This window comes from Electrophorus electricus, chromosome 3 (genome assembly GCF_041902795.1).
Source record: "Electrophorus electricus isolate QZ-2024a chromosome 3, ASM4190279v1, whole genome shotgun sequence".
Taxonomy (NCBI): Eukaryota; Metazoa; Chordata; class Actinopteri; order Gymnotiformes; family Gymnotidae; genus Electrophorus; species Electrophorus electricus.
Window position 1 is genome coordinate 41728047 of NC_137499.1, and position 23689 is coordinate 41751735.

A 23689-nucleotide genomic window follows, 5' to 3' on the forward strand; every position below is an offset into this window, starting at 1 on the left:
AAATGGCAACAAAGATGATTTTGAAAATATTACAACGATCATGAACTTATACTATTTTGCCACTTAAGACTTCAGTATTTGTACTGCAGTATTTTCAAACTCGCTGTTAAATGTAGCACTGCTGTTAAATGCTTTGTGTATTTTAGATCCCTTTCAGGTGAATGCCAACCTTCTACTTGAGACTGAAGAAGTCAGACAAAGTGTGTCTCAGCTCAATACAGAGGTGTTTAATAAACACTCTCACACACACACACACACACACACACACACACACATACACACACACACACACACGCATCTCACTTAACAGATCAATTACCCTTTGCACTTTTTCATCAGTTATAATTATAATTAAATCCTCTGATTTATGTTGTCATTGTTTGTATAATTCCATCTTCAGATTAACATTGTTATTGTTTTTGTGTCCATGTTCCAGATGAACCGTTTAAATGAGGAAATGTCCAGCCTGGCCAAGGAGCTACATGAGATGATGCACTTCCTGCACACCCACATCACCGGGCCTCACTTCCCCACCCTCCTCCCTCCATGCTCGGCTTTCAGTTGCCATGGCAGCACAACCCTGCCCATGTCGTCCTCAGAGTGGTCCCCACAGCTGCCCTGCCAGCAGGTGGCGCTCTGTGCTAGAGACTCGGCAGGACTGCGAGCAGGGTGTGTTTCTGCCCATGAGCGGGGCTCTGTGCTGGGGCAGGAGGGGGTCTGGGAGCATCTCCCCCAGCCTGTGGGTCCCCACAGTGCCTGTCCCCACTCCACGTGCTGCCCAGACCAGGGAAGGGTTGCAGCTCTGGGGCTGGACAGCCAGCCGAGTGCCTACCCGGATCACCGAGCCCCCCAAGGAGGGCTCACTCTCCACAGCTTGGGTTCCGGCTTCCCGTGCCTCTCTGGTCCCAGTGGAGTGGCGACTCAGGTCAGGACCATTGGTTCCATAAACACTTCCGGCAAAGCATGTAGCATCTGTTCCCATGGCAACCTTAGTCTGTCCCGCCAGTCTCTGAACACCCATGGGACCCCTGATCTCACTCGACAGCATTCGATGACGACCACGTCTGTCCACACATCTCTTACGGCAACTGATCAGTCACAACCCCTCACTGCTGCGAGTTCAGTGCTGCATGCTGGGATTTATAGTCACAGTTCAGCACACGTCCCCACAGGACCCAGGCAGAATGACCTGGTGGGGTCAAGCCAGGTTCACCTGCAGGACCCCATCTGGATCCCCACTGGGGAGACGACGGACGCTGCGAGCTCAGCGCCAGCAGGGCTCTGACCAGACCGTCCCAATCCTAGCCCGGTCACACAACTACGACAGGGGGTCTCTCCCTCCCCGCTGATCAGGAGTAGCACCTAAATCAAAAGAGGTTCCATTTCATTCACTTTGTCCTAGGGACTTAACCCTCTCCGTACGAGGTATGTTCACCAAAGAAGAAGAGCAGTCGGGTGTGTGTGTGTATACTGGCCTACATAAAGGTGGAGGGCAGCTGCATCTGTACAAAGTGTGTTAAAAACCACAGGTGTGTAGAGGCCATACGGCAGGATGTCACAGACTGCAGTTCTCCATGGAAACTAAACTACAGGTGTATAGAGGCCATACGGCAGGATGTCACAGACTGCAGGTCTCCATGGCGACTAAACTACAGGTGTATAGAGGCCATACGGCAGGATGTCACAGACTGCAGCTCTCCATGGATACTAAAAGTACTGATTGTTCTTGGCCAAGATGAAGAATGCAGATGTGAGGAAGCCCTCTGAGAGCCCTGAGCTCAAATCAACTCCTCTTCATCAAAATTAGTCTTCTCATTAGTGTACGGCAGGGACTACACGATGTAGGTCAGAGGCCTTCCTCCATAAGGCAAACGCCCTGCAGCACGTCGTCTGTGTCGTACGTACGTACGTTAATGTCTCTTTGGCTTCAGTGCTGTAGATGGGAATGCAGACACAGCACAGAGTCGGACAGGAAGTTCAGCCTTTCTGTCAGGTCTGCACAAAACAGAATGAGGTACCAAGGCTTAAATGCAGCATTACCAATACTGATTTACTCCATACCTTCCAACGTGAATGTCTTTGGCTCTGTAGTTCCAGCTATCTTGTAATGATTGCTGTCCTGTCATGGCTGCCCTGGAAAGCTACCAACAGGTTTGTTATGCGCTCTTAATGGACTTTGACTTTGAAAAGCATATTACCCCATTATATAGAATTTGTGAACGGTCAAATAATTCCATGTGTTTGTTAGACTTTTGTGTCCTCTGCGTTTAATTTCATGGCATATTTAAACTTATTTTTGTTGGTTTGATTTATTTTTGTACAATAAAAAGCTTACTGTTTGGATACATTAATAATTAATAAAAAAGAGATAGCATGAACATTTGAAAATTGCTCCACAGAGTTAATGAACTATTTCTCATATCTTCCAGTTAATGAACTCTCATATTTGCCAGTTAATTAATTATTTCTCATATCTCCCAGAGTTAATAAACTATCACTCATATCTCCCAGAGTTAATAAACTATCACTCATATCTCCCAGAGTTAATGAATGATTTCTCATATCTCCCAGAGTTAATGAACTATCTCATATCTGCCAGTTAATGAAATGAAAATGACATGTTTCAAGCAAACCCCACCATTAAGTGCAGGGTTCTTCCCACGCACGCAGCCTGGCTGACCATAGTCTCTAACAGGCTGTGCAGATCTGGGTCTGTCTGTACTGTTGGCGTGAACCTTCTAATCATGGAGAGACATCAGAGCTTCCATTGTGCTCATGCCTGAGTAGAGGAGCCCAGTCCAGTCTCCTCTGTTCCACCCCCGACTTTCCCAGTGACTCTGGTCAGCACCATACACGGAAACAGCATACAGAAAAGAAACATGGCACACACTTGTTCACAACTCATCACTCAAACCCCAAAATCTTAGAGGCACCTGAAATATTCTACAAGATTTTGACCTCACTCTTCAATTCCATGGTATCTACCTTTAGTGCTGTGTGGAGATCACATGACTAACACATAGTTTAATCAGTGTTGGAGAAAAGTGTGAGCAACAGGATGAGAATAGATGTGACCAGATGAGAACTGTGCATTTGTGCACTCGTGTAGTTTATAATGAGGCCATGAGCCATGAAGCAAAAGAAGGCCTGCAGTAAAAATAGAGTGTGGTGCACACGGAGAGTCATTGTGGGCGCGTAGGCGGTGCAGCAGGTATCCACTAACAAAGCTGCATTCCTCATGGGCAGTGCTGTGCTTTCTGAAGACGCAGCACACAGTCACAGATCATCTTTATAAGGCTTTTGAATTCACAACAGCAGCTCAGGGACAAATTTAAAAGGGAGAGAAAAAACAAGTTATTTAACATCTTTACTGCATTGTTAAATATGTTCCTTTGCAATCTGAGATTCATTTTAAATGCAATTTTCTCAGGTTTGACTTGACATGATTAGTGCAAGTGTACTTTCCTGATTTTGATTCTGTGTAATATGTTAATTTTACTCACATTAATGCCTGACTCTGAAACGAGTGGGTAGATGAGTGTGGTGTGCACAGAAGATCTGTAAGTGGACTCTTCAGCTGAGGGACAAGCACTTATTACCCACATAAAGCAGTCATTAGACAAAAGTTGGCCAGTGCATAAGACCCAGCCTCTCTCATTTTAATGATACTCAACTCCATGGACCCACACTGACGATCAGCAATTAGCAGGGACTGTGTTATCTAGAAAGTGAAAATATCAGATTTAATTGCTTATGAATGTGTGGGTGGAGAACAACCTCTTTATTCAGCGTTAAAAAAGTGCTTGATTGTTTTTATAGCCTCACCGATGTTATGTGGAAAACTTTACAGATGAAGAATGTCTTTGTGAGAAACCTACCTCACAGAACAAATTCAGGCTTTGGTTTATTAACAAGTTACGTTTGAGAGAGGATGATATCGAGTGGAAAAAAGAGGGACGACACATATGACATTTCCATGTCTACAGCACCATCTTGTGGTAAATTGAGGTAATTGCACGACCTCATATGATGCCGGGTTGTCGGTCTTTTAAATGAATTAGATATAAGAGGGGTTTACTTGTTCAGTCATAGCGATTCCTTTAGATCATGGACTAGTACTAATAAATTGGTGTCTACTCATCTCATAGCACAGAGAGCGAGTGTGTGGTGAGTGTGTGGAACAATAGCCAGAGGTGGCTCAGTGGTTAAGGTACCTGATTTGTAATTGGAAGGTGGCTGGTTCAGGTCCCACCACTGCCAAATTGCCACTGTTGGGCTCCTGCGTAAGGCCCTTAACCCTCAAATAATTGTAAGTTGCTTTTATCCAAGGCATCAGCTAAATGCCATAAATGTAATGTAAAATGTAGCACAGTTGGTGAGAGTTTTAGCTACTGCTCAGCTGTAAGGGTGACTGATGTAAGTCACTGGTGGCTGTGTGGAGGCTGAGTTCATTAGAAAACAGGCCTTCAATGCCAGTGTTCGACATGATCAGTGGGTCCTTGACTTCTAAACAGTGGACAGATAAGTTTGACAGTAATTTCCTGGATCTTGCACTAGTCCATCAAAAGTAAAGGTCTCATAGGAGGAGAGTATTAGTGCCGGCTGGAACACCACCAGGCCAAGTGGGACCTACCTCCACAACGGTCAGACGAGCGGAGCCTCCACAACGGTCAGACGAGCGGAGCCTCCACAACGGTCAGACGAGTGAAGCCTCCACAACTCCACAACGGTCAGACGAGCGGGGCCTCCACAGCTCCACAACGGTCAGACGAGCGGGGCCTCCACAACTCCAAAACGGTCAGACGATCGGGGCCTCCACAACGGTCAGACGAGCGAAGCCTCCACAACTCCACAACGGTCAGACGAGCGAAGCCTCCACAACTCCACAACAGTCAGACGATCGGGGCCTCCACAACGGTCAGACAAGCAGGGCCTCCACAACTCCACAACGGTCAGACGAGCGGGGCCTCCACAACGGCTAGCTCTCTTACATTCAATCTTATTGGTCTATGTATACAATGTTTTGTGCTTGGAGTGTGACAGGCTGAGCAAAATTGTCACATATAATATTTAAATAATGCTGCTCTTCTTCTTAAACGTCTATTTATTGACTCAAGCGGTGAAGCGGTCAAGCGCATACTGAAGATTCATGTTTGTGGAACATTTAAATGATGATTGATTCCGCACCTGTTGGGTAACTGAAACGCTAGCACATTTAGTTTGATATTGTTTGTTATCAGAATCGTTGTCTGAGCTTGTACGCGTTTTGTACTTCTAGTCTAGATCCCTGTATTTCTACAGTATTATCAATTCATTGGTATTTTGGACTCTAACCTACTGTACTGTACCAAGGATGTATTCTATGAGGAAATGACAAAGCACTTTTGTAAGTCTGCTAAACTCCGTAAATGTAAACGTCAGTCTCGCTTTAGCGATTCACGATCAGGTCATGGCGCTTTAAATCGGAATGCTCCTATATGCGCGATATTACGGCATTTGACAGCTAAGCGCAACCTAACGCTCCCTAACCGGATAGAAACAGACCTTCGTATTCTTTGAAGAGCTTTGATGTAGAACCGCACTTTTACTACATTTATAAGCACAACAGTACACGAATAAAAACACAATTAGTAATGTAATTAAATAGCCTGATGAGCGTTCTGCAAAATGGTTCTCCTATATAGCGTTTGTCAGACGTTTATTAATAGGGTCACTGCAGCTAAAGCAGGATTCACTGGTGCAGTGACACGTGCAGGCCAGCGGGCTCCAGCGCTGAAACACTCCACTGTCAGAGGATTTGTCAAAGATTCTACTGCACCAGTTTTAATAAATCTATATTGAAGTCCTTGTATCTATAATGGTGTTTAAATGGTTAACTATTCCTGTGCATTTTTCCATAATGCTAAAACAATTCCAGTTTGGACAGATTTCACTGTACCATTTGTTCATAAATCCAAATTAAATTCATACTATCTATGAAATATTAATTTGCATAAATAGGCTGAATCTGTTTCTCAAAGATTTCCCATAATGCCAAAACAATTCCAGTGCCACACAACAGTGGTACACCTTGCTATCCCCAATGTAAGTTTGGACAGATTTTACTGTACCAGTTTTTCAAAAATCCATATTAAAATTCTTAATATTGTTAATGGGGATTCAAGGCGGTTTGGTGACCAGTTTCTCCACAGTTACACCCCCTCACTTTGGTACAGGATATCGGGGGTTTGAATCCCGACCAGGGCGTGTTCAGTGTGGAGCCTTAGGTGAGGTCCATAACACTGCCTGCCTCATTAACAATGAGAGATGAAAATAAGATTCACACTGGCTCAGATGTACCCTGGGTCAACAAGGTCCATGTCAGATGTTGGGGGACCAGGACAGTCTGATGAAATGTGGACAACTGGAACAAATATAAGATGTGAGTGGAGAACAGAGGACTGTGGGAATGCTACTAACAAGCAATCCCAGTGTGAGCAGGGATTTGCAGAGGATGTGGGAACTATGGATGCTTTAAAACAGAACAATGAATTGTTACACCTGCAGTGCTACATAACTGGGCTTCTAGAGTTGTTATTGAATGGTACCTGTTTCGGACCCACCCAGTAAGTACATAATAAGTATGTACTAAATAACAAGGTTAAAGAAATCTCATACAAAATCATTCATAAATACTATCCCTGCAACAGCACTGTTTCAAAATATTCACAACTGGAGCACATATGATTTTTGTGGTAATAATTATGAATTTGTTGAACTCATATAAATAATTGTCTGTTCTAGGAATTTTGGAATGATGTACAGAACGTTGTTGAAATACAATTTAACACCACTTTAAGAATAGGAAACATTATTTTATGACACAGATTGCGACAAAGACGTGTTTTTTTTTTGTTGTTGGTTTTTTTTTGGGGGGGGTGTAAATATTGTATTCTGACAACTATCATAAAATACATTTTGAATAAGTTGTAATTTATCTCCTCTATTCAACATGTACATTGTACGAAAGAAGCCAAAGGAATAAATATCCTGAAATAAATCATTGAAAAATCATATAAATGCGTTTAAGCAATGTGCCTTCTTATATGTGGATTCTTGTTTTTCTTTTTGTCGCTTGTGTCCTGATTATGCTGTTCCCCTGGTAATGTTTTTGTAAATTGAAAACAAGAATGTATTTTTAAAATGTTGGGATTGTAGGAGGATCGCGGAAGTCAGTTCCCTAAAGCGGAAGTGAAGGCCGGGACCGTGGACTGGAGACGGTTGGGGTGCGAGAAGGGGAGTTTTTGTTCAAGCTAAATTTTGCGAAAGCGATAAAGCTCCCGTAAGTATGGCTCTCTTGCTGTTATTGATGTGTAAACATATTATAATCGATGGCAACGACTAAGTCGCTCACTAAACTAATTAGGCTCTTGCGCGAAGTTAGTCGTGTCATCTAATGTCAGATGCCGTTAGCTAGCTAAGATAAGCTAGTTAGCCAACTTATCTTAGCAGCCAGAAATGTCCGGAACCTCAGTCATATAGGAACTTTCCTTCTCAACAGGCTGTTATTCGACTCTTTACTTGTAACTGTCATCTGTTGTGGATGGCAGAATAATTGGCCTGTTAAACATCAGTCATATTTATGGGCTTTAAAGTAGCTAGCCTTGCTAGGTTAGCTAGCTGGCAATGTTGCTTGATTTGGGTAGCTAGCCTCACTTAGTATGCGGACAAAAACAGCCAAGCACAGGGTGTAAAGAAAGCTAGGGTTGGTTAGTCACTCCTAACCCTAACCCAGCCAAGCAGAGGGTATAAAGAAAACTAGCGTTGGTTAGTCACCCCTAACCCTGGTTAGCCGGGAGGGAGGGCTCCGTCATTTGTCGTAGGTTCGTTAGCGAGTTAAACTGATGCGCGACTGTTTACTGAGGTGTCACGCTCACATGTCCTCGTCCCGTGCTGTAAACACACGGAGCGTTTAGTGTGTAAATCTCTAGCCGGTTAGCTCATTACTTACTGTAATGAGCACAGTGAAGCCAAGCTGACAGTTCTGTGTAGTGCAGACCAGCTATAGCTAGATTATAATGTTTGTTTACTAAAACGTTATTCTATTACTGGGAAACATAGGTACACTTTCCAAGAATGTTATGCTAAGATCTCAGGCTTCCTGAGTACAAACGGGAGGGGTAGCTAAATAGCTTACTAACCGGGGTGGCACACACCACGAAAAGGTCCATGTAGGAAGTGTTTACACGTCACAGCAAAATACCCCGTGGTAGTATCAGAGAGACTTAAGAGAATCGTTTTGATCTGTTATTTTGAAAATAATTATATTTGAATGTACACATTAGTGTTTTCATCCCAGTTGTGGGCTCAGAGTGCAGTGTGACGTAGGATGCACCTGTGTGTTTGAGTAGGAATGTAAAGTCACATCATGACACCTGTGTTTAACCAGACCAGCTGAGTCACTAATGACTTCACCAAGTTGTTGCAGCCATAGACCAGTGAGAGTGGTATGGTTTGCGCTGGTCTGGTTTAAGCATCGTATCCGAATTTAAACAGTTGATATGCATTCACTGTGATGGTTCGTAAAGGCGTTAGGACTGAGTCAGTGTATTAACTTCCCTCTTTGTTCCCTGTTGGTTCCTTAGGAAAGAGTTGATTTTAGACTGCTGATTCTTAACCTTTTGATACCAAGTGGATTTTAAATGTGATGTTACATATCACAAGTACCCTGTTACAGAAGGGGGGGGGGGCTTTGTCCTCTTCTACTAGCACTCAGTGAAAGATGATACAGAAACATACAGTTTTAGATTCAGAAATCCAGTCTTACTTTACCATAGTTTAACAAACAAGCAAAGTTGTGCTTTGAAAATGTCTGTTGAACCCCCCATTACACAGCTTGTGTGGCCATCTGTGGTTGGGGTTAGGGTTAACCCTGGCCTATGACTGGAGTATGATCATTTGCCTCCTTTAAACTTTTCACTTCCTCAGTAACACCTTTAAACACAAACGCTTCTTGATGGGGCTTGTAGTTTTCTTTTTTTCGGAGGTGCTATGTATAAACCGAGCTCTTCAAGTTTGTATTATAATATTGTATTTGCTAGCAGCTCTACTATCCTGTCATGTTTCTGATACTCAGTTTATTGTGCAAGTAGAATACCATTTTGTGTAGAGCAGTTCACGATATGTTGCTATTGTAAGATCACAAGTTCAAAACCATGACTAACTACTGATTAACCTTTATGAGCCACGTCTCATTGTCATGCACAGCAGAAACGGTTTAATGTGCTTGTAGAAAGTGAGCATCATTCTCTGTTCTCTTAGTCACTTTAGGACAAGCCGTGTAGTTTTAGTGGAATAAACTCCTGCTGTGACTGTATTTGAATTTAACAGGCACTAGTGTTTTCTCTTCTCATAGTATGATGTAGTAATGTTGCATGGTAGTGTTCTGTTGCAGTAACTCTTTACTATTATTGATGCTGTTGCAAAGGCACACATCAGTGACCACACCCACATCACACTCAGGGCTTCAGTGGGTAAATATGTGCTCTGATCATGTGTGGCGGCCAGAACACACATGCACTGAGTGACTGCCTCTGTCACGCACTGGAGATGTTTTTATAATAAAGTTTCAGACAGCATCCAGCTTTAAAGTGACTAAAGAATATAGAAGAACTGTGGTTTCATTTCTCCTAGCACTGTGTGTGTGAGTGAGTGAGAGAGTAATCATTAGTAATTATCTGGTCGATGCACTGTAAACGTTAGATAAGTTAACGGTCTTCTCTATCAAACTTTCTTATGAACATGCACACACACACAAAAAAAACAATGGAAGTTTTTCATGCAGGAAACCAGGTCATGTTTCAGGCAAGGATTTCCTGTATGTGATTAATGATGTACTGTTCCTGTCTATCACTGGAGGGTGGTCTCACTAGGATTATCATATATCTTCTCACTCTTGGGTTAAGTCGCAGTGAGCATGTTAATGACATTTTATAACCTGCTTGTACCACTACATGCTTCATGTTTGGACAAATTAACATTGAGTTCTGCATCTTTAAGTTTACTGTACAATTGTTAAATATTGAATAGAGTCGTGTTTTTTTCCTGCTTTTTGAATACTGTTTCCTAATTTACCGTTATGCCTATATAACGCCTGTAGAGGTTTGCTTTGTTGAAGAAAGTTGATTAACTTCCTTGCAGCAATCATGTTAACCACAACATATAACATCGTGCTGAACCCCAACTGTCTGTGTACTTCTGTCTTTAACACTTCATGGAAAATTGTGAGGAGATGTTTTTTAGAGCTGTTTTGTATTGTGAAATAATGGTTTCTATGAAATTAAAGCAAATTGTGCATTTTGTTTTCTTTGTGTCAGATATAGAATAATTTTTAAAAACTTTTCAATAGCTGGTCACCACACAGTGCATTTGTGTACATGTTCAGTACAGACTTCCTAAAGAACCACTTTATGTCCGTGCTGGCTGGGGTCACTTGTGTAGTAGTCCATACAGCAGTCTAGTTCACTGTCCTGGTCCCATTCGGTGAGGTTTAATGGTTCTGAGGATGAGGACTTGTGTTGGCTCTACATCAGGGTACTTTTCTGAATAGCAGCATTTTCTATGCTGCAAATGGAACATCTGTGCAGTTTAGTGCAGACAGGGACAGGTGGAAGGGAAAAGTAGTGTTACAGGTGTGAAGACAAGATGGGGGTCTGTTTGTGTAAGGAGACATCCTAGTGTACTTGGTGTGTGTGTTATATGGATACAGGGTTTTTAGAAGAGAGAGAGGTAAATCTTCGTGTCTTTTTCATAATTCTATGTAAAAACTTTGCAAAAGGTATATTTATTTTTAATTTTTAACCTGTGTAATGTCTAGCCCCTCTGCCCTAACCCTGTGTACTCTAGCTAATGTCTAGCCCCTCTGCCCTAACCCTGTGTACTCTAGCTAATGTCTAGCCCCTCTGTCCTAACCCTGTGTACTCTAGCTAATGTCTAGCCCCTCTGCCCTAACCGCCTGTCCTGTTTTTATAGGTCTCTTTTTAGCACCCTTCTTGTAATCCCTCAAATTTAGTGTTTTGCCTCCTTTGTCTCTCTCCTGAAATGCTCTCCACCCCTAACACACGTTTAGTTCTCCATTTGTGGACTTCTTCCTCCTTCTTAGCTGTGAGCCCAGTTAATCTGTTAACCACAAATTCATACTAGCTCCACTGTGCTGCTCATACGCACCCTACTGACCTGTAGTCAGTTCTTGGCCTTGGTGGGAACTGTGAAGGACTAACAGTTGGGGATTAGTCAACCAGTGGGTGCCTGTGGTAACCTCTGACCTCCCCCCTTGCCCTCTGTTTGTTTCTTAATGATTTTTCCTCCTTCATGTGCACATCAGGTTTGTTTTGTACACTAGCCATTGGAGCTTTGTGAAGCATGCAGTGTAGTCTGACCTTTTCCTGCTCCGCATGTCCGCTCAGTGCATACAGCCTCTGATGATTAGCCCCCATTTCTGTTTACTAGTCTTCATTTCTGTCAGATCCCATTACTGGTGCTACTGGAACTGAAACAACTCTCATCACCAGCTTGTTTCTGGCTATTATTAGTCATTAACACTGAAATAATGACTCAGCCTGCTAATCACCAGTGAGGTCATTCTGACCTACTGTCTCCATGGTCTGGAGTGTAATTTAAAAGCGTGAGATTTGATTTAAAAAGAAGAAAGGCTGAATTCATTTCTGGTTGCCTACCTCAATAATTTGTTTTGGTCTAGTTTGTTACAGCTCGGTATGGACTGTCTGGCATGAAGGATAAATTCCTTGTTCGGATGTGAACCCCTCCACTCTGTCCTCTCACCCTGCCAGGGTGCCAGTAACTGTGTGGGGGGGGGGCGAGTAGACAGACAGACAAATGACACAAGACTCTTTGTTTAGTGTTAGATGTTGTAGCCTTTGAACTAAATATTCTTGCATTCTAAGAAAATGTTAAAGTTTTTTCTTTTTCTGTCGTTAAACAGTGCCAGTGATCCCTCCATCTTCTGCTCTACTCCTGAACCTGTCCCTGATACTCTCTGCCCATCTTGCCGTGCTGACCCAGTGCTGACCCAGTGCTGCCAGGCCCGTGACCCACCCCAGTACAGCTCACACACCAGCCAACCCTCTCCTCTCGTGGTTGTCCTGTTGGCATGGCCGGGCGAGGAGGACCGGCGCGGACAAATGGCACTGCCGCCGCCGGCAGCAAAATCTGCCAGTTCAAACTGGTGCTACTGGGCGAGTCGGCCGTGGGCAAGTCCAGTCTGGTACTGCGCTTCGTCAAGGGCCAGTTCCACGAGTACCAGGAGAGCACCATCGGAGGTGAGCGCACCTTACCTGAAGGGGTGAGGTGGGGTTAGGGGGTTGGGTGAAGTGGGGTTATGGGTCGGGTGAGGTTGGATTAGGGTGGGGTGAGGGTGGGTTAGGGTCCGGTAGGGGTAGACTTTTTTTTTTTTTAAAGGCATAAAACCTTTTGTCTGGGTGAATTTTCCTGTTTTTTTTTTCATGGTCTGTTTTCCCTATTGTTTGTTTGTTTTTGTTTGTTTGAATAAATCATACATTTTGCCCTGCGTGGGAAAGGTGTGCACTGTGAGAACGCGACTGAATGCCCAGGGCTTCATGCGTATCTTGCCTTCCCTTTCTCGTGTTTGTCTTTTTGAGTAAGTGCTTGGACACCCTGCTGTTCCCTGTTGTGACGTCAGCAGAGGGTGAGCTGGAAAGGAAGACATTGCGCAGCCTCCACTGAGAGGACAGGACGCAGCCTGGCCTTGGACTTCCTGCCTGCATGCGTGTGTGTGGAAAGGGACACTATCAGATTTCTTTTTGGGAACTTCTGTGACTTATTTCAAATATCTTGCCTTTCTTTAATGTTAAATTAAATTTGTTGTAAGAGATGTTCCAGACCAGGGCAGATTAAAGAGGCTGGTTACCGGTAGGAATTTGTCTGAAGCCAGAGCTTCTTTTTCATTGGTCAGCTGACAGTGTGAGGAGTGAGGACTGCCTCAGACAGGATGTTCATGTCAAATGTTCGTCAGCTGGCGAGTATGGGAAGTGCAGCAAGGCTCAGCACTTTTTCACTTACACCGATGTTTTCCCTCTTCTTTGCATTAATTGGCCAATGGTTAGGACTGGGGCTGAGTTCAGGGCCCTGGAAAAATGGGTCATGTGACCTGCTGGGGTCATGTGAGCAGATCTGCTGTGTCAGTGAGTTCTGTTCTCCTACTCTTCTAGTCAGCTGTTCTCCTCTCTTCTCGGCTGGTGGAGTTGAGGCCGGACTATAAAACAGTAAAATAAGGCATCTATGGGCAAGAATAACATGGCACGTGTTTTAGACCTGGTGCATGCGTGCGTCTGTACGTGCGTGTACACATGTGTGCGTGCGTCTGTGCGTGCATGCGCGGGCGCGTGAGTGTGTGTGTGTGTGAGTGTGTGTGAGTGTATGTATGTGTGTGTGAGTGTATGTGTGTGTGAGTGTGTGTGAGTGTATGTGTGTGTGAGTGTATGTGTGTGTGAGTGTATGTGTGTGTGAGTGTATGTGTGTGTGAGTGTATGTGTGTGTGAGTGTATGTGTGTGTGAGTGTATGTGTGTGTGAGTGTATGTGTGTGTGAGTGTATGTGTGTGTGAGTGTATGTGTGTGTGAGTGTATGTGTGTGTGAGTGTATGTGTGTGTGAGTGTATGTGTGTGTGAGTGTATGTGTGTGTGAGTGTATGTGTGTGTGAGTGTATGTGTGTGTGAGTGTATGTGTGTGTGAGTGTATGTGTGTGTGAGTGTATGTGTGTGTGAGTGTATGTGTGTGTGAGTGTATGTGTGTGTGAGTGTATGTGTGTGTGAGTGTATGTGTGTGTGAGTGTATGTGTGTGTGTGTGTGTGTGTGTGTGTGTGTGTGTGTGTGTGTGTGTGTGTGTGTGTGTGTGTGTGTGCGTGCGTGTGTGTGTATCTAACGCATGTGTTAGACCGGGTGTGTGTGAGTGCTTTAGACCTGGTGGTTGTCAGTGTCCACCTGCTGCACAGAAACTAAATATTGAAAAAAAGCATCAGTTGTGTTGTTTACTGTGTTGCTAATGTGTTGTAATAAGATACTTTGTGTTATTGATATTTTATCCCATAATTGCAGCATATGGTATCATTTGTGCCTCTAATATTTCATAATAAAAGCATGCTTGCAGGCGACATGTTCTTTTGCATGCAGAATATTTAATAGTGAAGTGGGATCTGAATACCAGTGTAATACAGGAACAGCTCAGGTGTTGACGTCGTTCACACCAGCACTACCTCGAGTCATGCAAGATATTCAGAACAGAGTCATACCCCTGCTTACACACACACATACTCAAATGTATAATAGTTCCCTGATGAATAGACTTCAGTGCAGCATTAGGAGCTTTATTTGGCAGATTGGGCAGATGGTAGAGGTTTACACTGGTGGGATTGTGGAGCTTTAATTGGCAAATTGGGCGGATGGTATGTATTGTTATTTTTGGCTTCCTGCCTGTAACTTTTTGTCTTTGTTGTTGCCCTGTGAGGCCAAACTTGTTTCATATGGAAATTGAGCACATATTGACATCTCTCTCTCTCTCTCTCTCTCTCTCTCTCTCTCTCCAGCTGCTTTCCTCACACAGACAGTCTGTTTGGATGATACCACGGTAAAGTTTGAGATTTGGGACACAGCCGGTCAGGAGCGCTACCACAGTCTGGCTCCCATGTACTACAGAGGAGCCCAGGCTGCCATAGTGGTGTACGACATCACCAACACAGTAAGACCATGCCCCATGAGCACAGCCATATCACACATGCAGAGCACACACTCCGTACCGCAAAAATGCACACTGCGTGCTGACTGCACACTGTACATGAGATGGCACACAGACTGCAGCTTTGTGGAGGTGTGTGTGTGTGGACTGCAGTGACTCTGCACTTCTGAGCAGCTCCTCACCCTTGTCTGTAGCCTGTGTTAGAAGTGAAAGGTTGTGTTTTATCTCTGCTGTGTGTTGACACAGGAAAGCATGACAGTCACACTACATCGTAACTCATTCTAACTGATCGCAAGAAATCCTGGCTCCGGATCAGTGCTTTTTACGGGAAAAATGGGAACATTTGGATGTTCAATTGTGCTGTGAATGTCATTCTTCTCTCCGGAGTCACGTCTGTCATGCCTCTGCACCGTGGATGTTCTGTGTGTGTCACACTCACTCCATCAGTGCTGGGTTTGTACCGTAGATCCCAGAGTGTGTGTAGTGTGGGAAAACATTCACCATGGGCATGGAGAACTTCGTTAGAGCCACGGGATCCTGCCATCTAACCCTACACCTGTCTAACCCCAACCCTACAGCCTATGACTGCACACTTATAAATCAGTGGCCCTGTTGAGTTGAGAGCGGTCCGTCCCTTTAAATTATCCGACAGCGCCCTGTACTCAGACCCTGACCTCCGTACAGGCCTGCAGGACGACTGATGGACACGACCACAGACCAGTGGGAATGTGTATATCTAATGAAGGGCTCTGAAAATGTCATAGCAGACTCAGAAATAACAGTGCTTTGTCTGTATCTGTGTGTGTCCTCCCTGACCGATATTTTACGTTGTCTTTGTGTAGTTGGTTAATGTTTTAAGCGAATTCGGGCTGTTGTGTTCATTAGTGTTTTATTCCAGGACACTTTCACTCGAGCAAAGAACTGGGTGAAGGAGCTGCAGAGACAGGCCAGCCCCAACATCGTCATCGCCCTGGCGGGGAACAAGGCCGACCTGGCTAGCAAAAGAGCCGTCGACCTCCAGGTGCGTGCAGTGTGCAGCTTCTGAAGAGACAGGTGTATGTCTCAGGCAGTGCACATGCTCAGTCAGGCCTAAATGTGTCTTGACAGGAGGCCCAGGCATACGTGGATGACAACAGTCTCCTGTTCATGGAGACGTCTGCCAAGACGGCCATGAACGTCAATGAGATCTTCATGGCCATCGGTGAGCTGCGGCCATCACCTGCTCGGCGCTGCGGCCGACTGGATCGGCCTGGCTAGTGTGACACAATACATTACATGGCCAAAAGTAGATAGACACCTGACTGTCACCCCTGTATATGACGGTCTGACATCCCGTCCCAAAAGCACAGGTTTGTGTGCACAGGGACACGGTGGTGAAGACGGATATTCTGAAATGTCTTTGTATGCTGGTAACAAAGATGGAGCTCGTGCCCATTCCTGGCTTTGAACCCATGGTGTCCAGGTGGTAAATGTGTGCGCCTACCACCAGACAGAGCAACCAGAACACACTTTTCCTCCTGACTGAGAGTGAGGTAATCTCCGTCACACTGCCCACACTCCACACCGGTGGGCATGTGCCGATGTACGATAACACGATACGTCAAGATATTACAGATGTACTATAATGAAAGCATACTTTGTGAGAGATGGCCATTCAAGCAGCTGAAAAGCCTGGATTTTGAAAAACTAATCAAAACCCCTGTGCCACTACAAATACAGTGAGGAAGCTTGTAAAATGGTTTTTATTTACTAAAATGAGTTTTCTTCTTAGTTTTTTTTTCATAAAGTGTGAATAAAAGTCAAGGTAATTCCCTTGATGATACATTTGTGTATAGACACAAGCCTATTCACCAGCCAGAACACACACTCCTGACCAAGAGTGTGTGTGTGTGTGTGTGTGTGTGTCACCCTGCTGTGGCTTGTGTGCAGTGGCTCAGCCCTGGACGCCGAAGTCGTGAAGCTCCTGACACAGTTCTTGGGCTGATGATGCTTCCAGAGGTGGAGAGTGAAATAGGAAGGGTGATTTTTACACCCTGCTTTTTATGGCTGAGGTGTGGTTGCTCCTTGATGCCACACTTTTTTCATCCAGCGACAGTGGCATGTTTAAAGTCATGGAGCTCCTCAGTACGACTCCTCCTACGGTGTTTGTTGATGGAGATCATGTGGTCGTGTGCTCGAATTTTATACACCTGTTAACAAAAGTTGAGGTTTTAAGACCTGAGTTCTGTAATTAACAGGGGTGTCCACATACTTTTGGCGATATAATGTACAATGTACCACTCTCAAGCTTAATGTGACATTCATACTGGTATTCTCTGCCTTGTAACACTGAAACAAAGTTGTCTTTGTAGCCAAGAAGCTTCCCAAGAATGACACCCAGGGTGTGACAGCACCTGGTGGGCGGGCCAGGGGTGGAGTCGACCTTCAGGAGCCGGCACCTCAGGGTAGATCCGGCCAGTGCTGTGGAGGCGGGAACTAATCCTTCAACCAATCAGCTGGCAAACATGGCCGAGAATCAACAGGCACATTACCAACACAGTACCAATTCATCGTCTGACAATTATGTCTGTTCACAGCCCAACTGGAAGGTCTGATCTGTTAGACTGTGATGTATTCTGCAGCCCACCTGATTCTAGTTTTGAGCTGACCAAAGGGCCCATGGGTATTCCTAGGGTTTAGGTTTTAGGGGTTAGGATTAAGGGTTGGGGTATTCCTAGCCACTTGTAAATATTTTGACCAATTGTCCCTTTAGCTGATAGTCAAACTGCAGCTCCTCCAAAATAGCTCTTTAAGAATCACTTTCAGTTCACTCACCATAAACAAAAAACAAAAGCCAATAATTAGGGAAGAAGGGAGGATGGTGGGTGGTGTATCTCGTAAAAGGAGCTGTAAGCACCCGTTCTCTTCTAGTCTGTGTTCATAACAAGATCAACACTGCTGCTAGACACATTCCTTCCACTGTGTTTCCTCGCACTCACTCTCTCTCGCCAACCTCCGGTCTCCCTCTGCACGGAAGTCTCTGCCCATCAGGAGTGTTGACTCTTTCTTCATCTCTTTCCTGCTGTTCTGATTTCTTGCTTGTCCCTTTCTTTTTGCGTCACTGTTTGATAAGGGGAAGAAGAGAATAGAAAAAGAGAGGAAGAGACTAGAAAGATGAGGAGGGATGAGAGACTTCTATTTTCCCTTCATAAGCAGCAGTTGTCTAGACTGTGTCTTGTTCTTGGTTATTATTATTGTAATTATTATGACGACTACCACTACTCCTGAACTAATGAATAATGGTCATGATTTGATATGCTAGCCCCCCTCTCGTCTGCGCGTGAGACACCGTAACAGACATAGTAACACCTGTGTCTCTTGGCATTAATTTAATGAGGATGGCTTGTTTGTTGTTGTTTTTTTTGTTGTTGTTTGTTTGTTTTTTCTTTTGAACTATTCATATGACAAACCTTGCATTAAAAAACACATGGATAATGCAACATGAGATTTTCCTCTGACCAAAATCACAGTTTATGTATGAAAATAACTGTTGCTATGTTTGTACTCTGGGGGTCCCATTTTTCTGTGAAAGTATACCGAATCATTAACCCTTAACTAATACAGTACCTTACCAAAACATGAGTAATTCTGCTTTTGTCTGTATGATGTTTGGTTTGTAATGAAGCTTGTTGAGTGCACTGGTTTTCTCATCCTGTCGTTTTTGTTTTGTTTTTTTTTCTCCCTCTCCAAGATTGGTTCAGTTTTTGTTTTCCATTTTTTAAACACGTATTTTCTCTGTCTCTTGTGAATTAGTACAACAAGTCATAACGGCTTTCCATCCCCACCTTCGCAGGGTTTGGACAAACGTGCTGTGGTCTACAGTGGGTGGACACACAGAAGAAAATGGTCAAAAACTCTTGTACTTCTGATTTTACCAATAAACAAGGGAGGATACTTTTGCTGTGTGTTTAAATATTCATTTAAATATTTAAATTAATAGTTATTTAAAATCATAGACTTTTGAAATAAACAGAAATCTCAGAAGCCATACATGAAAGGATATAGTGCCTCCCCGTGGAGGATCTACATACTGCGTCTAAAACTACAGCTTGACAAGTAAACTACATGACCCATAGATGGCCGGCACTGCGCACGCGCAGTGTGTAGCGACCTGACTCGTGGAGGCAGGAACTAGCGCGGCCTGAAAATCATCAAAACAAAACAAAACAAAAACTTTATTTGTCCAAAAGCGCGTAGTTTGCGGAAGGAACGCGCGCTACTCGCGACCCCGGGACCGACGGCGCAAATATGGCGGAACAGCCGCGACTTCAGCAGGGCCCGCCGGGAGCGGCAGGGTCGGGCTCCGGGAGCAGCGACCCGGCCCGGCCCGGCCTGAGCCAGCAGCAGTGGGCGAGCCAGAAAAAGGCGCAAGTCCGTGCTTTCCCTCGCGCGAAGAAGCTGGAGAAACTCGGAGTGTTTTCGGCTTGTAAGGTATGATATCCGCGCGAGCCCTCCTCGAGCTGACTAGCCCGCGCGCTAACGTAGCGAGCCCGTTGTATTGTGGACAGTGTTGACCGCGCGCCCAGGCTGGAATAACCCGAGATAACGCTCCGTGATGAGTGTTGAGTTAACCCGATATAACGCTCCGCGATGAGTGTTGAGTTAATCCGAGATAACGCTCCGTGGTGAGTGTTGAGTTAACCCGATATAACGCTCCGCGATGAGTGTTGAGTTAATCCGAGATAACGCTCCGTGGTGAGTGTTGAGTTAACCCGATATAACGCTCCGCGATGAGTGTTGAGTTAACCCGATATAACGCTCCGCGATGAGTGTTGAGTTAATCCGAGATAACGCTCCGTGGTGAGTGTTGAGTTAACCCGATATAACGCTCCGCGATGAGTGTTGAGTTAACCCGATATAACGCTCCGCGATGAGTGTTGAGTTAACCCCGAGATAACGCTCCGTGGTGAGTTTGTCTTTTATGGACCTAGCTGCCTTTAACACCGCAGAAATACGCCGCCGTGTCCCGGGATTTAAGCATGTAGCTCGGTTACCAAACGACTAATACGACGCTAGTTAATAAAGTCATTGGTAACCCAAAAGCCTAACATTATGACTTTATAACTATAACCCAATATCCCTATAACCCTAACCCTATGTCCATATAGCCATAACACAAACCCTATATCACTATGGCTCTAGCTAGCATAGATAACTAGGCTTGGAAAACCTTAAAAGATCCATTTTTCTGTGGGAATTTGTTTCAGTGCCCGTTTGTCATGTTTCTAGTGTTAACTGATGCTTACATAATTATGTTACCAGACTGTCTGTATGCGCTGAAGTGGCGGAGGGGGCGCGACTGTCCTGAGGAGGGTGTTTGATGTTCATAACCGTATAAATGACATGTGATGTCACCATCAGTGTTCTGGCTGTGGTTTGTAGTGTGTGTGAACTGTAGCGATGCCGCCCTTCCCAGGCTAACGATGCGTGTAAGTGTAACGGATGGAAAAACCCTCACCCACCCACCGCCACGCGGATGGAGCTGCAGCAGCAGACGGCCAGTCTGAGCGAGGCGTGCCGCAGCTGTGGCCACGCGCTGGGTACGCTTGTGTCACCATCCCGTTCACGCACAGCGGCAGGACAAACTGCTCTTTACGATTTCTTTCTTACGTTTCACATATAACGTACAGCTGTGTGTAATGTCCGTTTCCTGAGATTTTGTGTAGATAATATGACAATAACAGAACAAAACAGAGCAGATAGTACACTAAGACGCAGGTTACTGCTGCTTTCTGTCCTGAGCAGGTCATGAGGTGTTTTGATGCTTGTTCATATGCTGTGGTGACACTTTAATACATGGTGTGTGTGTGTGTGTGTGTGTGTGTGTGTGTGTGTGTGTGTGTGTGTGTGTGTGTAGCTGAGCATGTGTCTCACCTAGAGAATGTGTCAGAGGATGAGATTAACAGGTTGCTGGGGATGGTGGTTGACGTGGAGAACCTGTTCATGTCTGTACATAAAGAGGAAGACACTGACACAAAGCAGGTCTACTTTTACCTGTTTAAGGTAAATAATCCAGAAATACATAATCCAGAAATAATACTACTACCTGTTTAAGGTAAATAATCCAGAAATAATACTACTACCTGTTTAAGGTAAATAATCCAGAAATAATACTACTACCTGTTTAAGGTAAATAATCCAGAAATAATACTACTACCTGTTTAAGGTAAATAATCCAGAAATAATACTACTACCTGTTTAAGGTAAATAATCCAGAAATAATACTACTACCTGTTTAAGGTAAATAATCCAGAAATAATACTACTACCTGTTTTAAGGTAAATAATACAGAAATAACATAATCCAGAAATGATACTACTAGCTGTTTAAGGTAAATAATTCAGAAATACATTATTTTGACACTAATGTCTGCAATAATCTGAGGTTAAGGTACAAAGCACCACACGTTACACTGAAGTTGTTAATGAAATATTCATTACAGGTTATATTGTGTGTAGGATCTTTTTCCTGGTCTTTACTGTGGAGAAAGCAAACAGATTGCAAGTTACTCAGAATAGTGACAGTACGTAAGTGTCCAGACATAAATATAGTCTACAGGTACTCTACTCATTTGCATTGGGGACAGACAACTCCTTGGTGTCCACTGTATCTAAATTTTAATGATTCATTTGGCTACGTATTGATTACTGAGTGGACTTGGAGTCTCAACAACACCACAGGTTAAATATTTGTGCAGTATGCTGAGAAAACAGGACGACTCTGATTAAAGGGGCTGAAACAAACAGCTACACATCTAAACTCCTGCATTTGTCTTTCTGTTACCAAGATGAGTCTCTGAAAACTTCCTCATAGTTTGTCTGTCAAATAGACTCCAGTACTCAAATTTAAGTAATAATGACAATAGTGTATTTGATGATGGTTTAATGACCACTTTGACCAGTGTGACGGTGCTTTCTTATTGTGTGGTAGTGTACTGACCAGTATGACCAGTATGTCTGTTTTCGTAGCTCCTGAGGAAGTGTATTCTGCAGATGGGGAGGCCTGTAGTGGAGGGGCCTCTAGGCAGCCCACCCTTTGAGAAACCCAATATAGAACAGGTGTGTGTGTGTGTGTGTGTGTGTGTGTGTACTTTGTGTGAAGACAGATGTTTGTCTGATGAGACTTTATTAAACGCCGTTTTTTTTTCCTGTTGCGTGACTGCTGGCTGCTGCCAGGGGGTGCTAAACTTTGTGCAGTATAAGTTCAGCCACTTGGCTCCCAAGGAGAGACAGACCATGTATGAGCTAAGCAAGATGTTCCTGCTGTGTCTGAACTACTGGAAGCTGGAGACGCCCTCCCAGTTCCGCCAGCGCGCCCAGAAAGAGGATGGCTCCGCCTACAAAGTGGACTACACCAGGTGTGTGTGTGTGTGTGCGCGTGTGTGTAAGGCTCCGCAAACAAAGCGGACTACACCAGGTGTGTATGTGTGTGTGTAAGGCTCCGCAAACAAAGTGGACTACACCAGGTGTGTGTGTGTAAGGCTCTATCTACAAAGTGGACTACACCAGCTGTGTGTGTGTGTGTGTGTGTGTGTGTCAGGTGGCTGTGTTACTGTCACGTCCCTCAGAGTAACGACAGTTTGCCGCGCTATGAGACGTGTCAGGTGTTCGGCCGCAGCCTCCTCAAGTCCATCTTCACTGTGACACGGAGACAACTGCTGGAGAAGTTCAGAGTGGAGAAGGACAAGCTCCCTCCAGAGAAACGCACACTTATTCTCACACACTTCCCCAAGTACGACACACACACACACAATCACACAGTGACAATTTCAAAATACTGATGCTTATGAACAGATCTGAAATATTTTTTTGCCTTGCCCCACTGCGTGCGTGTTAGGTTTCTTTCCATGCTGGAAGAGGAGATCTATGGAGAGAACTCCCCTATATGGGATGCAGACTTCACCATGCCAGCTTCTGAAGGAGGACAGTTAGGACCACAGTCAGGTCTGTGTGAGCGTGCACGTGTTTGTGTGCACATGTATGTGAGCGTGCACGTGTGTTTGTGCGCACATGTATGTGAGCGTGCACGTGTGTTTGTGCGCACATGTATGTGAGCGTGCTCCCTTGGGTGAGTATGTTCTCACTGACTTTGTGTGTCTGTGTGTGTGTCTCATCTCTGCAGTGCTGAGCCCCGTTACAGTGTCAGGATCTCCTCTCCGGAAGGGTCCTTCTGTGGACCCAGCCACCTCTGAGCCCATCGCAGGTACACACACACACACTTCCTTGTTATTCTCTGAAGGACATCAGCAGATATTTTTATTGAGGACACAGACACATTCTGAAGCACATTTAATGATGATCTGTCTTTCTCCTCTTTCTCCTGTTTCTTGTTTGTTTCTCGCTGTGCGTCTCAGGAGAGAAGCGGAAGCTTCCGGAGGCTCTGACGTTGGAGGATGCCAAACGCATCAGGGTGATGGGAGACATCCCCATGGAGCTGGTTAACGAGGTCATGATGACCATCACGGACCCTGCAGCCATGCTGGGCCCAGAGGTATCCACCGCCCAGAGCCCTGCTCCTCCTTCTAGAGCCCCGCCCAGAGCCCTGCCCCTCCCTCTAGAGCCCCGCCCAGAACAGTTCTTCTAGAGACCTGCCCAGAGCCCTGCCCCACCCATAGCCCTGCCCCTCCCTCTAGAGCCCCGCACAGCGCCGCCTGTCCCTCAAGTTCCATGTCCACAGTGACGTGCGCTGTAGTTTTGAACCCCTGACGTGATGCACACATCTGACACTGTGTTTGTGTGTGTGTGTGTGTGTGTGTGTTAGTTACACAGTCCACTCCTGACACTGTGTTATGCAGTGTGTGTTACACGGTTGACTTTCTCCTTCTGTAACCTAAGGAGGAGCTGGAGAGCAGACAGAACACATTAGTGATGATGATGGTGGTAGTGATGAAGGTGTGAAAGTG

General features: G+C 44.8%; 3 protein-coding genes across 8 annotated transcripts in view; all 3 read left to right on the forward strand.

Annotated features, from left to right (window-relative positions):
* Positions 1-2439, forward strand: part of kcnh4a (potassium voltage-gated channel, subfamily H (eag-related), member 4a) — a 30761-nt gene extending 28322 nt beyond the window's left edge. For 3 of the 5 annotated variants that reach the window (XM_081711661.1, XM_081711664.1, XM_081711665.1), the window contains 2 exons: positions 147-223; positions 437-2438. In XM_081711661.1, the coding sequence (XP_081567787.1) occupies positions 147-223; positions 437-1285 (926 nt within the window). In that variant the 3' untranslated portion in view covers positions 1286-2438. Of the gene's footprint in view, positions 1-146; positions 224-436 lie in introns of all 5 variants that reach the window. The other 2 variants (XM_081711663.1, XM_081711662.1) reach the window with 1 other exon arrangement.
* A 4765-nt stretch (positions 2440-7204) lies between these two features.
* Positions 7205-18686, forward strand: rab5c (RAB5C, member RAS oncogene family). The gene is made up of 6 exons (XM_081711666.1): positions 7205-7321; positions 11981-12317; positions 14600-14751; positions 15647-15769; positions 15856-15949; positions 17100-18686. The coding sequence occupies exons 2-6, from the start codon at positions 12149-12151 to the stop codon at positions 17225-17227; spliced, it is 666 nt and encodes a 221-aa protein (XP_081567792.1). The 5' UTR covers positions 7205-7321; positions 11981-12148; the 3' UTR covers positions 17228-18686.
* Positions 18687-18866: 180 nt separating this feature from the next.
* kat2a (K(lysine) acetyltransferase 2A) overlaps positions 18867-23689 on the forward strand; it is a 33251-nt gene continuing 28428 nt past the window's right edge. Inside the window, exons 1-9 of one of the 2 annotated variants that reach the window (XM_035531601.2) lie at positions 18867-19218; positions 20204-20327; positions 20645-20790; positions 21756-21845; positions 21963-22144; positions 22327-22518; positions 22624-22730; positions 22909-22989; positions 23141-23277. In XM_035531601.2, coding sequence (XP_035387494.1) covers positions 19036-19218; positions 20204-20327; positions 20645-20790; positions 21756-21845; positions 21963-22144; positions 22327-22518; positions 22624-22730; positions 22909-22989; positions 23141-23277 — 1242 coding nt within the window. In that variant the 5' untranslated portion in view covers positions 18867-19035. The remainder of the gene's footprint in view (positions 19219-20203; positions 20328-20644; positions 20791-21755; positions 21846-21962; positions 22145-22326; positions 22519-22623; positions 22731-22908; positions 22990-23140; positions 23278-23689) is intronic. The other variant, XM_035531604.2, reaches the window with a different exon arrangement.